Source organism: Moschus berezovskii, chromosome 12, assembly GCF_049115385.1.
Source record: "Moschus berezovskii isolate FMDL1 chromosome 12, NW_MosBer_1.0, whole genome shotgun sequence".
Taxonomy (NCBI): domain Eukaryota; kingdom Metazoa; phylum Chordata; class Mammalia; order Artiodactyla; family Moschidae; genus Moschus; species Moschus berezovskii.
The window spans coordinates 60,583,016-60,598,383 of NC_142471.1; the positions used below are offsets into that span (position 1 = coordinate 60,583,016).

The window sequence follows — 15,368 nt, forward strand, 5'->3', positions numbered from 1 at the left end:
CTGCAAGCAAGCCTCTAGGTGCCCCTCAAAATCCCTCCCTTGATCATACTTACCTGGTTCATTTGACTTTCCACTGACTACACTCATTCACAAAGAAAACTGAACTTGGACACACACCTTACTGACTAGTATCACTTTAATTTCATGATCTCAGACCTTCAGTGGACTCATAGGATTGACCAGGTATCGTACTACATTTCCAAGGCATCTACCTCGAAGTTGTCCTAAATCTTGGTTTGAGATGGCCATTGATTAGCCAAGAAGGTCAAATCCCTCTATCCTTTCGAACTCCCACCTACTTTTACTTTGAAAGTGTCCAGTGCTCTGTCCTCCTCACCATCAACTAATGACCTTACTTATTTCACAGAGAAAACAGGCAATCAGGGTGACCAGGACCATCCTGACCAGCAATCACCTTTATCCAAAACTTCCCATGCCTCTCATCCTTTCCACCTATGTACTTATTGGGTCACCATCCCAGCTAATCTTCTTTCATTCCTTGATGGAGACTCCTTTCTATATGAATTTTTTTGGTCAATATTTACTATTTCCTGTTCCTAAACACAGCAACCCTGTTTTTCCAGAGTCCTAGAATGTCAATCTCTGCCTATGATATTAACTTTGCTTCTCATGACAAGGTCTTGTTAAATGGTGGTACTGGTTAAGGCAGAATTTAATTACCTTGGGCAAAAGGTCACTGCAAAATCAGGACCAAGAGTTGGTACGATACAATCAGTGCAAGGTAAAAAGTACGAAGCAGAACAGGAGAGAGTAAATTTCTAAGCATGAAAATATTTTGGAGATGACATGCTGACTTATCTGGAATGTTGAATAACGTTGCTGGGTTTCTAACATGCTAGAATAAATGTCTGCATTCAAGCATGAGCAATTCATTTCTCTCTGCTCTGGTTTTTGGGGTAAATCACACTATATAGGCCCTAAGACTCTTATGGAATAGTTCCAATACACTGACCAAAGCAAAGGTACCATAGAAAGGTCTGTAACTGAACAGCGATACAAACATGGGCTTGCAGGGAAAGTCTGGCAGCATCTTCCTTTGATCAATGGGTGCTCTGAGACCATCTAGGAAATGCTGCCCCAACAGCTCTGAGTCTGGACAAGATAACATTAACCAGATTAAAATGTTCAACTCTAGGGCCTCTCAACGTAAGCTCCAAAAGTGGCCTTCAGGGGCTTCCCTGGTGATCCAGTGGCTAAGACTCCATACTCCCAATGCAGGGGGCCTGGATTCAATCCCACGTCAGGGAACTAAATCCCATGTCAGGGAACTAGATCCCACATGCTGCAACTAAGAGTTCATAGGCCGCAACTAAAGATACTTCAAGCCACAAGGAAGACTGAAGATCCAGAGTGACACAACTAAGACATGGTGCAGCCAAATAAATCATTGAAATGGATAATATTTAAAAACAAAAGCAACATCAGCCTTCATCAGGATCTCCTGGAAGCTCCTGTTAACCATACAGACTGGGGGGATTGCACTTCAGCTCAACTAAATTAGAGTCTCTGAAGATAGGTGCTGGAAATCTGTATATTTAAAGATTTCCCCTGATGATTTTACTGTGTCTAAAATTTAAGAACCATCTGTTTATTATGATCACTTTGATTTTCCTAAATATCCTCAGTGGGAGAAATAGTCTAATACAATCAATTTGCTGGACAAAGCCAATTAGAGACCCAATCATGGAAAGAGTGCCTACAATTGATGTTCTAACACATTGGTCATGTTTCAGGGCAGCTCTGAACAACAGTCCCTTGTCCAGAAAATTTTCCATGGATTCTCAAGGTCTATTCATCCTCAGTCTGGGGGCTTCCCTGCTGGCTCAGTGGTAAAGAATCCACCAGCCAATGTGAAGTGGTAAAGAATTCACCTCCCTGGTCCAGGAAGACCCCACATGCCACGGAGCAACCAAGACCGTGCGCCACACCTATTAAGCCTGAGCTCTAGAGTCTGGGAGTCGCAACCACTGAGCCCACTGGCCCTAGAGCCTATGCTCCGCAACAAGAGAAGCCACTACAATAAGAAGCCTGCACACCACAACTAGAAAATAGCCCCCACTTGCCACAACTAGAGAAAAACCCGAGCAGCAACAAAGGCCCAGCACAGCCAAGAAAAAATTTTTAATTTAAAATAAATATTCCATTAAAAAAAAAAGATCCTCAGTCTGGCACTCCTAGACCTCAGGAACATGCTTCCCTTTTATTACTCTCTGAATGTATCAGTCACTTTGGCCTATACTCTGGTGTTCACCAAAATGCCCTTCTTGAACAAAAATTTAAAACATATCTATTGCTCATCCACCATTCACTCACTCATTCAATCAACTGAGCATTTATTGAACAATTATGGTTTTCCAAGTGCTGTACTAAGTAATAAAGATACACAGTTGAAATATAGCCAAAAAAGTATTTTCTCTAAGAAATTGTTTCCCATGTAATAACTAGCTTAGTCTTCCCTTGAGGAATTTATTATATTCAGCTCTGATCTACAATTATGTTTATATCTTACCTTTGTACTGAAACACAAGCTCCTTGGTGACAAATAATACCTTTCTCTCTTCTGTATGCTCCACAGACAGGTGTCAGTAAATGTTTTCTGAACTGGACCAAATTTAATTTCAAGCAAAATGACTTTGGCATTCATGGAATGAAATGAATTTGAAGCAGCCAAGTCTAGCTACTTTTTTTTTTTTTTGGCATTTCTAGCACTGAAGGATGTACACTTTTAACAGACTGTTCCTCAAAAATAGATGTGAGATTTTAAAAATAGTTTATTCTGGCCATGGGAATGTAGGCTCCGGTCAAACTAAATGACATCTGGCAAATCAAGTCGGCAAAATAACAAATTTTCAGAAGGTCAAGCCTATGGTCTGATTCAGCCCGCCCCTCTGTCATAGGAACAGTCTCAAGAGGCAAGCAAAGAAAAGTGGACTTTTTGACACTACACATGTTCAGTTAAGTCACCAAGGCCCCAGGGTATGCAGCCTTTGTCATTTTGACATTAAGAACTTCAAGGAAGCCTTCCTTAAAAATGAATCTCTTAAGGAATTCCCTGATTGTCCAGTGGCTAAGATCCTGTGCTCCCAATGCAGGGAGCCAGGATTCAATCCCCAATTGGGGAACTAAATCCCACATGTGCAACTAAGAGTTTGCAAGCCGCAACTAATGATCCCACATTCAACAATGAAGATCAAATACCCCACGTGTCACAACTAAGATCCAGTGTAGCCAAATCAATTAAAAAAAAAATGAACCCTTTATATACAACACTGAAGATCTGATCCATGAAAGCAATCATTGATAAGCTGGGCTTCATTAAAATTAAAAACTTCTGTTCTGTGAAATACAATATCCAGATAATTAGAAGACAAGCCAAGATGGTGAGGAAACATTTGCAAAAGACACACGTGATAAAGGACTGTTACCCAAAATATAAAAAAAAAAACTCTTAAAACTTGACAATCACAAAATAAACAACCTGATTTAAAAACGGGCCGAAGATCTTAACAGAAACCTCATCAAAGAAGACACACAGTTAGCAAATAAGCATATGAAAAGATGTTCTATTATATGTCATCAGAGAAATGCAAATTAACACAAGGAGATACCATTACACAGATATTAGAATGGTCAAAATCCAAAGACACTGACAATACCAAATGTCGACAAGAATATGGAGCAACTCTCATCAATTGCTGGTGAGACTGTAAACTGGTCCATGCACTTTGGATGGCAGTTGGGTGGTTTCTTACAAACTACACATACCTTACCCTATCACCCAGCAATCATGCTCCTCGGTATTTATCCAAAGGAGTTGAAAACTTATGTCCACACAAAAACCTGCACACGGATATTTATAGCAGCTTTACTTATAACTGCCAAACTTGGAAGCAACCAAGATGTCCTTCATTAGGTGAATGGATAAATAAGTTGTGATAAATCCAGACAACAGAGTATTATTCAGCAATTAAAAAAAAAAGATCTGTCAAGTCAAGAAAAGACATAGAGGAACCTTAAATGCACATTACTGAGTGAAAGAAGCCAGTCGGAAAAGACTGCATACTGTATGATTCCAACTCTATAATATTCTGGAGAAGGCAAAACTATGGGGACAAACCGTCAGTGGTTTCCAAAGGTTAGGGGGTGTGGCTGGGGAGAAGATGAATATGCAAAGCACAGAAGATTTTTAGGGCAGTTAAAATATTCTGCATGATACTATAACGACAAATATATATCATTATGCATTTGTCCAAACCCTAGAATGTACAATACCAAATGTGAGCTCTAAGATAAACTATGGACTTTGGATGATTATGATATGTCAATGAAGGTTCATCCTTTGTAAATAAAAAAAAAGTACCATTCTGCTGAGTGACGTTCATAGTGGGAAAAGCCATGCATAGGCGGGGGCAGAGGGTATATGGGAAATCTCTGTGTAGTTTTCTCAATTTTGTGATAAACCTCAAATTGCTCTTAAAGAGTATTTTTGAAAAAAAAAGAACCTCCAAATTGTTCCATTCCCATAATCTATGGTCATAATTAGTTTCTTCAACTTGCAGAGCTGAATTTTTCTGCAAGTCTGCACTTCTGTGTTCTATCATTAATATTTCCAACTTCTTTGCACAACCCACTGTGTGGATGGTAACCTTTAAAATCAACATCAGTAGTAGTGAATCGTGGTTATCACAGGAGTGTGGCACTGTGAGAGGTCTGCATGTTCTTATGTCTTATATTCCCTGTGATGTTTATAATTTTATTATAAACATAATAAAATGTTTATGTTTTTGAACTAAAAAACACCGCCAACAAAGTCATATTTTAAACTTTGAAAAGATGTATTTAAATTAGAGGGAGTGGACGCATTATTTTTATATAAAATTGTAACATTTTTAAAAGAGTCAATTTAAGGGAAGTGATAGGGCTTTCCTGGCAGTCCAGTGCAATAGTTAAGACTTTGTCTTCGAATGTAGATGGTACTGATCTCTAATCAGAGAGCTAAGATCCCACAAGTCTCATGGACCAAAAGCAAAACATAAAACAGAAACAATATTGTAACAGATTAAAGACTTTAAAAATGGTCCACATCAAAAAAATAAATAAATAAAAATTAAGGGAAGTGGAAAAACCAATTTCTGGGCCTGATCATCTGTATGTTAAAGTCTGCGATGGCAGGAGGTATGGTTGCCTTGCTGTTATTTCTCTGTCTCATGTTTGTCAGTCCTATTTCCCCCAAGACTGTAAGCTGTCGGTTTTTTGTTCCTAGGGTCTTCCCTAGCATTGAGTTGTACTAAGGAATCAAAGATATCCTCGCTTAGCTGAATTGTCATATTAAGACAAAAAGAGTTTTATCTTAACACATCCAGATAATCTAGAACACTGAAAGTTTTTTAAATGTTGAAGAAAAGTTTCTCTTAGCCGGATTATGAATCAATATTCAGAATGATACCCTTAACCCAGTCAAGGTGAAGGTTAATCTTGTATGACAAAGACAGTACTTCCGGATCAAAGAAACCTGTTCATTTTTTGAATAGAGAAATTTCACTCTGTCATTTCACACTTTAACATAAAATTGTCTTGTGCACACTGCTCATCAACATTCTTTGTTTGAAATCCAGATAAAAGGAACCCAAGTTCTGGCTCATTTCCTATCTCCATCCAGCAGTATCAGATATTAAAAAGAATTTATGAAGCAGATCTTGGCCACCCGCCACAGAACCTGCTGGGAGTCAGCTTCCTAAGAGGATGGGAGACTCAGTCCATAAGCATTGCTGGAGCTCACTGCTGCCCAGACAACCCATAAAGAGAAGGAGCCTCGGGCAAAGGGAGTCTGGATGCAAGGGTTTTCTCCCCAGTGAGTTTAAAAGTTCAAGAGTTGGTGTTTTTCTCATTGCTAAGGAAGCAGCCTTTGCTCCAGGGAAATGGCATTTTCTGAGCTTGGGGTCACAAGAGTCCGTCTCAGGAGATGGGACCTCTGCTTGTACTCCCAACAGCTTGCTGCTGCTAAGTCACTTCAGTCGTGTCCGACTGTGTGTGACCCCACAGACGGAAGCCCACCAGGCCCCCCTGTCCCTGGGACTCTCCAGGCAAGAACACTGGAGTGGGTTGCCATTTCCTTCTCCAATGTGTGAAAGTGAAAAGTGAAAGTGAAGTCGCTCAGTCGTGTCCGACCCTTAGCGACCCCATGGACTGCAGCCTACCAGGCTCCTCCATCCATGGGATTTTCTAGGCAATAGTACTGGAGTGGCTTGCCATTGCCTTCTCCACCCAACAGCTTGATAAACTGCTTATTCTCAAAGTCTTCCTGGTCTGCTAAGACACAATCCGTTTTTTTCCAGATATTTAACAAGAAAACACTTAGTCATCTCACGTGACTCAGATCATTCTTTTTTAATAGCTCCGCTTTTTAGAAAAAAACAATCTGAACGTTCATAAAGACTGAGGCACTCAACTGAGCTCATGACTACAAGTCACCCAGAATTATTTTTTGTAATAATAAAAATAAAGACCACATTCAGGTAGGACTTACTCTATGACAGTCAATGGGCTGAGTGTTTTCTATGTATTATTTAATCTTTGCAGCCACATCATGATGTCCTACTATGCTCCTCACCTTACAGTAAAAGAAAACACAGATTCATAAAGGCTAATGACTTAACCAAAGTCACACGGCTAATTAACAACAGACACAAAATCTAACCTAGGCCAGTCTGACTCCAAAACCCTTGCTGTTATCGATAATGTTATACCTTCAGGAAAAATCTTATCTCCAAACCTGGCTGAAAGTTCCTGGAGAGCAGGAGCTGTATCTTAAAGAATTTACCACCCTCAGCACTGCAGGACCGAGCAATGAATCAGAATACCCAACGACCAATTTCTTTACTCCATAAATATTTGATACTAAGAATCTGTGTGGTGCTAGTTCACTGTAAACTATAAGTTTATGCTTTCTACTTGAATGAAGCTCAGAGCTACTTTTCTCCCCCCTCTAAAAGCCCAGCTGAAAGGGTATCACAAAAGGGCCCGTTTAACATCCTGGCTCTTGAAATGGAATAAAGACAGCGAAACTGCCTTTTATCTACCAGTATACAGGGGCTTCCCTGATGGCTCAGACAGTGAAGAATCTACCCGCAATGAGGGAGACCCAGGTTCAGTCCCTGGGTCAGGAAAATCTCCTGGAGAAGGGAGAGACTTCACTCCATTATTATGGCTCCAGTAAATACTGTCTCTGCTCCAGTATTCTTGCCTGGAGAATTCCATGGACAGAGGAGTCTGCAAAGAGTCAGACACAACTGAGCAACTTTCACTTTCACTATACAGGGTTGAATAGAGTCCTCTCAAAAGTCATGTCCATCTGTAACCTCAGAATGTGACCTTGTTTGGGATAGGGTCTTGCAGGCGTAATCAAGTTAACTGGAGATCACACTGGATTAGGGTGGACTGAATCCAATGCCTGGTGTCCAAATCAGATGAGAAATTTGGACACGGACACACAGAGAGCACATGTGAGACTGAGACATCAGGGAGGACACCATGTGATGGCAGAGGTGGGGATGGGAGTGATGCGGCTACAAGCCACGGGACACCACGGTCTGGCAGCAACCACCAGAAGCTGGGACAGAAACAAGGAACAGAGTCCTTAGAAGGAAGCAACCATTGGACACTTTGATTCCAGACATCTAGGCTCCAGGACTAAGAGGACACATTTCCATTGGTCGAGCCACCAGTTTGTGGTACCTGATTACAGCAGCCTTAGGAAACTAAGAAACAGGAAACAGGAAGTGGCTCAGGGAAAATATCAGGGTAAGAAAAGGCACCCTGCTTCTCCCAATTCAGTGGCTCCAGCAAGCAGCCCACCAGTTGGGGTGCCTTTTTTGGGCCAAAAAGTACCCACTGTCCTTCCCAGGCCAGAGCAAATGCTGGTGACTGCAGGCATCGGTGGAGGCGGCGGGAAGGAAATGGGTTGGACCACTCAGGCCATCCTGGAGTGCTGCTCAGGACCCCACTGTTTCCTCCGTGGTGCCTCCGTCATCAAGGCTGTGACAGAAAAGGGAGCCACAGATGTTCTCGAGCCACTGCGGGGCCCTTGTGAGGCCGAGAGTTAGAGGACCAAGCAGCGTGCCTGAGGTGCCACTGGGAAGAGGGTGAAGGCAGAGTGCATTGCTGATGTGTTGCTGTCCTTATAAGAGGTAAGGGGCTATGTCAGTCATAACTACCTCTGAGGAAGGAGGAGCCAGGTGACTAATGCTGAACACACAACGGCCGGGTCAGTAAATAGGTCCAAACCATAATAGTGAGCCATCTGCAGGGTGCGTGAGCAGGGGCAATGGCTGGGATGAGGCTGAGGCAGACAGAAAGTCACACAGGAAGGGGACAGATGCTGCAAGGCAGGAAAGGAGGTGCTGCTGCAGGTCCCGAGAAAACCTCTCAGGTGCTCAAAGCGCCGAGTTCTGAGAAGTGCAGAGAAGAAAGGTCCTGAGAACCAAGACTGGCAGGAACCAGGATTACGGCGCCCCTCCAGGAAGGAGAATGTCCAGGTGGCAGTGAGTGTGGCGGGGTGAGTGGGCCCTCCCTTCCTGGGGTGCACGTCAAGGCTGGGGAGACAGGGGTGTCTGGTAACACACCTGCAGGCAGAGGAAGGCAGAGAGAGACGTGCAGCATCATGTCACCCTGGAAAGACACCAGGAGGAGGTCCGACTCCGCTGTGTGAAAGGCCTGTCTTATAGATGTCCATCCACCTGCAGCCCCAAATTTACCCTAAGACCCAACCCCATCCAGAGCAGCACCCTGAATGGCCCACATCCGAGAACAAGGAGCACGAGGTGGGTTGTGCAGCCAGAAGCACTTCGTTAAAGGAGTGGGGGCTGCTGGGAGGTGGGAAGGGGTTGTGGCCAAGGGGGACAGAGGGGCTCCAACCCGTGAGACCGGCAACTGAGCACACAGCCTGGTAATGGCACATTTAGGAGGTGCAGACATGTGAAGACAGAGACCGCTCTTGAGACTCACAACCAGCTGACATCGTCCAGGGTGCAAGCTACAAACCCTAAGCAAAGCCTTGCCTGGGACCTCCTGCTGGAGTCTGTGTGCTGGGCAGTCTCTGTGTGAGGGTGCTCAGTCAGGTACCCAAGCAGGAACCTAGGAGGCTTTCCAGAATAGACCCCCACTCATGTCGTGCCTTTTGTCTGTGTAACAGCTTTAGTCAAAGAATAAATTTCATCAGGGAAGTGAGAACATGCAGAAAGAAAGAACAGTCAAGCCAGACAAAATAATAATACTTCAGCTATGAAGCAAAGTCAAAGAGCTTTAGTTCTTCAAGGACTATATAGATAATATTCTGAGCCACGTCCTTTGAGCTGTTTTGCAGATACTGGAAACCCAACTAGGAGGAAGAAGTTCACTGCATGCTGCCCACAAGCACGTAGACCCTAGACCGGTTGGAACCAGAAGGTTGATGATGCTGACTCCCAATTACCTCACCACCAACCAATCGGAAGAATGTCCACGAACTGATCACACCCCACTCCTTGAACACTCCTCACTACCTCCTCCAGGGTGAGACACACAGTCTTGAGGCATTAGCCAGCTGTGGCCCTTTTGCCTGGTGAAACAATAAAGCTATTTGTTGCTACTTTATCCAAAACTCTTTAATCTGGTACCCATGTACAGAGGCTGAGTTTCAGGAACAACAAGGAACTGCCTCACTGTCTCTTCTCCTTTAAAGGGTATTTGGTAGACTCTTGTAATGTCCCAATTCAGGGCAGCTCCACCTGCCTCCTGGGGCAGGGAGGTTTAGAGAGTCTGAAAGTGAATAGTGCAAGTTTTAATTGCTCAGTCATGTCCAGCTCTTTGCAACCCCATGGAGAGTAGCCCACCAGGCTCTTCTGTCTATGGAATTCTCCAGGCAAGAATACTGGATTGGTAACAGTTCCTTACTCCAAGGGATCTTCCCAACCCAGAGATTGAACCTGGGTCTCCAGCATTGCAGGCAGATTCTTTACTGACTGAACCACCAGGGAAGCCCATAGAGAGTCTAGTGACAAGGAAAGCTTTCCTGGTGAGTCCTTGTGTGCCTTTAGTAGATTCCCTTACTAAAGGCATAGGCTGGGACTTCTGGAGAGTCAGCTTACCTCCCATGCCTGGCATGCTGGTCCCACCGGGGTCATTTGGATGTGGAGCTGAAGGTGGATGATAGCCAATCACCAGGTCAATTGTGGCCTGGGCAGAAAAATTCATTGTAGACAGAATCAGTGCAGGGCATCAAAATGCTTCAGACACAACACAAATCAATTCAGCAGCAGTAAAAGTTTTCAAAGGGGTGAGCAGGGGGATGGGAAAGTGAGGAGACAGAGAGAAGGGTGACACACCCTCCACTGTTCGTATCTTCCCAAATGTGAGCCCAGGTGAACTGGGAATACCTGCAAAAACAGGTACCTGGTACAGGTTGCCAAGTGTATCATTGCTAAGGGGCAGCCTCATAAACTGGAGGAAAGTTGTGACAAACAAGCATGAACTTGTCATGAGCCTCCTTCCTAGGCTGGAGATGGCCTCCAATCACAGAATTACAGTCCCAAAGGCTCATCTTAAGTGATTAAGGTTTTTGTTCATTCACTGACATCTTTGTTAATTGCTAAAATTTATTTTTACACTTCTCTCCAAAAAGATATTTATGTGGCTAATGAAAAGTTATAGAATAATGTGATTCATAAAATGGGATTCAAAAAAGGGAAACAAGTCTGATGAAAGAGGAAACAAATATGCAGAATATGAGGCAGAACATAAGTACCACTCCTCTTGCGTTAAATATGACCCCAAGTTGGCTAGAAGCCAAGGTAAGTAGAAGAACAAAAAATGTTACATAAACTTTCATTATCAGAAAGGAAGAAACATACTAAACTCATTATAGGAAATAAAAATATTTCCATTTAAAAAATCTGAGTTAAATTTCTCATGTGGAGCATTATTTTAGTGCAGAGTTTCCTATACTTTCATATTTAGTGAACTGATAAAATTTCAAAAGAGTTTGCTAGTGGGACTCAACATAGGGTCACTAATTTTATTTTGTCAAACTCATGCCCACAACTACATTCTACTATTATAAGCATTTCACAAAATAAAGGATCTCAACAGCAAAACGAGGAAGGATAAATCTCAGAATAAAAGATGTCCTTTGAAAATAAGAATGGGCCACACTCACATTCTACCCGGGTTATCAGAAAAAAATATAGGGCATAAAGTTGGGGACATACCTATCCTACAAAAGGACTCATTGCTTATCTGAAATTCAAATTTAAATGGGCATCTCCCACACTTTCATTTGCTGCTACTTTTGCTCACCTGGTAAACTCTTAACACACACACACATCATGTATTGCCCTGTTTTTTCCCACCTGTCTAGTCATCGGTGAATATTCCCATATGGATCAGCACATTCTTTGCCAACTTAGGAACTATGACCTGGGAGACACTGAACAGGAAAGTAAATGATGTCTCTGACAGCAGTCTCTTGGCAAATACAGAATTGGAAGAACAGTGTCTCATGGCTACAAGCGAACAAGAGGAATGCAATTAGGGTCTCAACTGCCAAACTTAATCCAAGAATTCAGCTTTCAAACCCTGGAAGAGTCCATGAATGGCTTGACCATCAATGGTCAAGAGTCCACCAATGGTTTCCCGATAACCTCAGGATTCTCAGAGGTGCTGAAGGCCCCCTAATGGGGGTGAAAAGAAACCAGAGGGCCAGGACCTTACACTTCCTTACTCCATTCAATCACCACAGTTCTGCCATTTCAGGGTTCTACATACGCTTTCCTTCTCTGCTTTATTTATTTTTTTTTTTGTTTTTCTTTTTTTTTTTTTGAACAGAGGAAAATTTATGCGTCGAACCTGGACTGGTCACTTATGATAATATACATGCTACAATTCCATTCTCCCCAATCATTCCACCTTCACCCTCTCCCACAGAGTCCCAAAGACTGTTCTAAATGCCTATGTCTCTTTTGCAGTCTCTTATGCTGCTGCTGCTAAGTCACTTCAGTCGTGTCCGACTCTGTGTGACCCCATAGACGGAAGCCCACAAAGCTCTCCCGTCCCTGAGATTCTCCAGGCAAGAACACTGGAGTGGGTTGCAGTCTCTTATACAGGTGCTTTAAAGAGAAGAAAAACACCCAGAAACATCACTGCCTTGTAACATCTTCCCTTAGTATCATTTCTCAGTCAGGTTTTGGGTAGATAGATGAGAGCTGGTATTCTGAATTTACGTTTTATGATTAGAATGCTAATTAAAAGCAAACCTATATGTTTTGGAGACTAGACTAGCAAAACCGACATTCCTAATGGGCATTAATGTAGTCTTGCCTACAGGGAGGGCCTCTTTTAAAGTTTCTCCCATTTGCCCAGGCTCCCACGCCAAATAAATTGTTCGGAAAATGAAGGTGTCAGAGGTTAACAAGACAAGCTTTATGAGTACTTGTTAGCAATCCTAAGAAATCTGAGGGGATTTAGCTGGTGGCTCAGTGGTAAAGAATCCACCTGCCAATGCAGGAGACATGAGTTTGATCCCTGGTCCAGAAGACCCCCACGTGCTGCAGAGCAACAAAACCCATGAGCCACAACTACTAAGCCTGTGCTTTAGAGTCTGAGAAAGACAACTACTGAGCCCATGTGCTGCAACTACGGAAGCCTGTGCACCCTAGAGCCTGTGCTCAGCAAGAAGAGAAGCCGCAGCAATGAGAAGCCTGTGTGCCCCAACTATAGAATAGCCCGCACAGTAGTGCAGACACAGCACAACCAAAAAATAAGTAAATAAAAGTTTTTTTTTTTTAATGTGAGAGTTGTGATACTTGAGTCAAATTTTTTTAGCACATTTCAGAAAGTCTCTCTTCTGGGCTCATATCAGACAATATCAGTGTATACTTATTTAGAGAGGCTGTGATCAGAAAACATTCAGCTGCCAAGATAATTATAAAGATCATGATATGAACATCTTGATATTCTGGTTTAATATTAATGAATTACCTTCTACAGAATGTTTCAAAGTGTGTCTGACACATGAGCTACACTCACCACGCAAACGTTAACACCTCAGTGAATACACACAGAGCTGTACCAAGAGAGGGTCCCACTCAAGCTGTAGCATTTCTGCCACAGAAAATCAAATTTATCTAACCTGCAGTATTGTCAGTAAGAGTATAGGATGAGGCCATATCATGTGCAAATACACCTATTTATCTCAAAAACAATTGGTTCGCGTATGTGTGTTTCTGTGTGTAGTGAACTAATTATAATGTCACACTTATCTTAATGAATCTTTGTGCTTAACCATATCACTTCAAAGCCATTCAACAAGAGGGAAGTGCTCACCCCAGTCTCTTGTCCCCTTTCGTTTAGCAGGGAGATCAGTTTGTAGGGCAGTGATCTGCTCTGGTCACCCATCAGGTCCTTCAGGGCTACGGTGGCCGTGCCAATTAACCTGCAGGGGAAAAGAGAAAGCACACAGTAACCTACATAAGAGGCATATTTCCATTTACTCATTGGGCCTCCCAATTCTCTTACTGTTCATATGCTATCATTAAAAATCACTCTTAATGAAATGTGGGCCATTTTGTGCTCTCCTTAGCAGGATATTTTTACAGCAATCACATATTAGACATCACTTCTCCGTAACAAGTAGTCATTTCAAGAGTCACACTATGATGCCTGTGAAATTTCAAGTCACAAATGAAATCAATGGCTGAAAGACAAAGCCCTGAAGAATCCAAGGAGAGAGAAAAATAGGACAAAATTTAGGCATTCTTCTGCAATGGAAATTTAAAAGAACTCATAAAACATTGCCTACTTGAGGGTCGGACGATATGAGAGAATAGCATTAACACGTGTTTATTACCATACGTAAAATAGATGACCAGTGCAAGTTCTACATATGAAGCAGGGCACTCAAAGCTGGTGCTCTGAGACAACCCAGAGGAATGGGGTGGGGAGGGAGGTGGGTGGAGGTTTCAGGATGGGGGGACATCTGTACACCTATGGGTGATTCATGTTGATGTATGTATGGAGAAAACCACCACAATATTGTAAAGTAACTAGCCTCCAATTAAAATAAATAATTTAAAACAAAACTGCCTACTGTAAAAAACATCCCTCCAAGTTGACCTTCTTGAAAAGGTTGCTAGTTTATTGACGGGCGAGCTTGTTAACCAAATGCTATGCAGCATCATTCAAAAATTGGATGTGTGTACTTCTCTCTCTTCCAAGACCCCAAGGGATTATATTCAGCCTCTACCACTTAGCCATCCACCTTTTGTATTTTTTTGTTATATTCATTCATTAGTGATAACATACAGTATTTGCTTTTTTCTGTCTGACTTTTTTCACTCACTAAGCATAATACCCTCTAGGTCTGTCCATGTTGTGCAAATTTCATTCTCTTTTATGGTTAACATTCCACTGAGTGTGTGTGTGTGTGTGCGCGCGCCACATCTTCTTTAGTCATTCATCAGCTGATGAACACTTAGGTTGCTTCCATATCTTGGTTATTCTAAATAATACTGCTACAAACATTGGAGTGCAGATATCTCATTGAATTAGAGTTTTTGTTTTTTTTGATATATATCCAAGTAGAATTGCTGGATCCTATGGTAGCTCTATTTCTAGTTTTCTGAGGAACCTCCATGCTGTTCTCCATCGTGGCTGCACCAATTTACAATTACAACAACGTACTGGGCTTCCCTTTTCCCCAGATCCCTGCCAACATTTGTTACCTGTGGTCCTTCTGACCATGGCCATGCTGACAGGTGTTAGGTGATATCTCACTGCGGTTCTGACCATCCACCTTGTGCACACAACACACTGGTGCAGAAGTACACCCGTGTTCCTCCTCACTAGAGTAAACTCTTGGAAGTGTTTCCTGTTGTTCATTACTCTAACCCCAGAGCTGGGGACACAGTTTTATTTTTTATCAATAGATATTTACTGAATGAAGGAAAGAAACATTTTTTTGTAGTTAGGACATGTGATCAAAAAAAAAATTTTAGAGAACCTATATCCCCAGGGAGTTAGTCAATACAAAAGTGTAACCTGTGGAATACAGTCTGTAAATTGGGGGTTATAAAGTATTATAGGATATGAGAGTAGGTGAATTGAAGGAGCTCCTTTTGTAAGTGAAAATCACTCAATCAAGTCCAACTCTTTGCAACCTCATGGACTATACAGTCCATAGAATTCTCTAGGCCAGACCTTCTCCAGAGGATCTTCCCAATCCAGGGATTGAACCCAGGTCTCCCGCATTGCAGGCGGATTCTTTACCAGCTGAGCCACAGGGAAGCCCAAGAATACTGGAGTGGGTAGCCTACCCC

The 15,368-nt window shown here is 42.5% G+C and overlaps 1 protein-coding gene across 2 annotated transcripts in view; it reads right to left on the reverse strand.

Annotated features, from left to right (window-relative positions):
- Positions 1–15,368, reverse strand: part of MYOF (myoferlin) — a 188,929-nt gene that overhangs the window by 118,669 nt on the left and 54,892 nt on the right. For both annotated transcript variants that reach the window (XM_088842143.1, XM_055425068.2), the window contains exons 4-5: positions 13,378–13,486; positions 10,146–10,233 (exon numbers count right to left, since the gene is read on the reverse strand). In XM_088842143.1, coding sequence (XP_088698269.1) covers positions 10,146–10,233; positions 13,378–13,486 — 197 coding nt within the window. The remainder of the gene's footprint in view (positions 1–10,145; positions 10,234–13,377; positions 13,487–15,368) is intronic.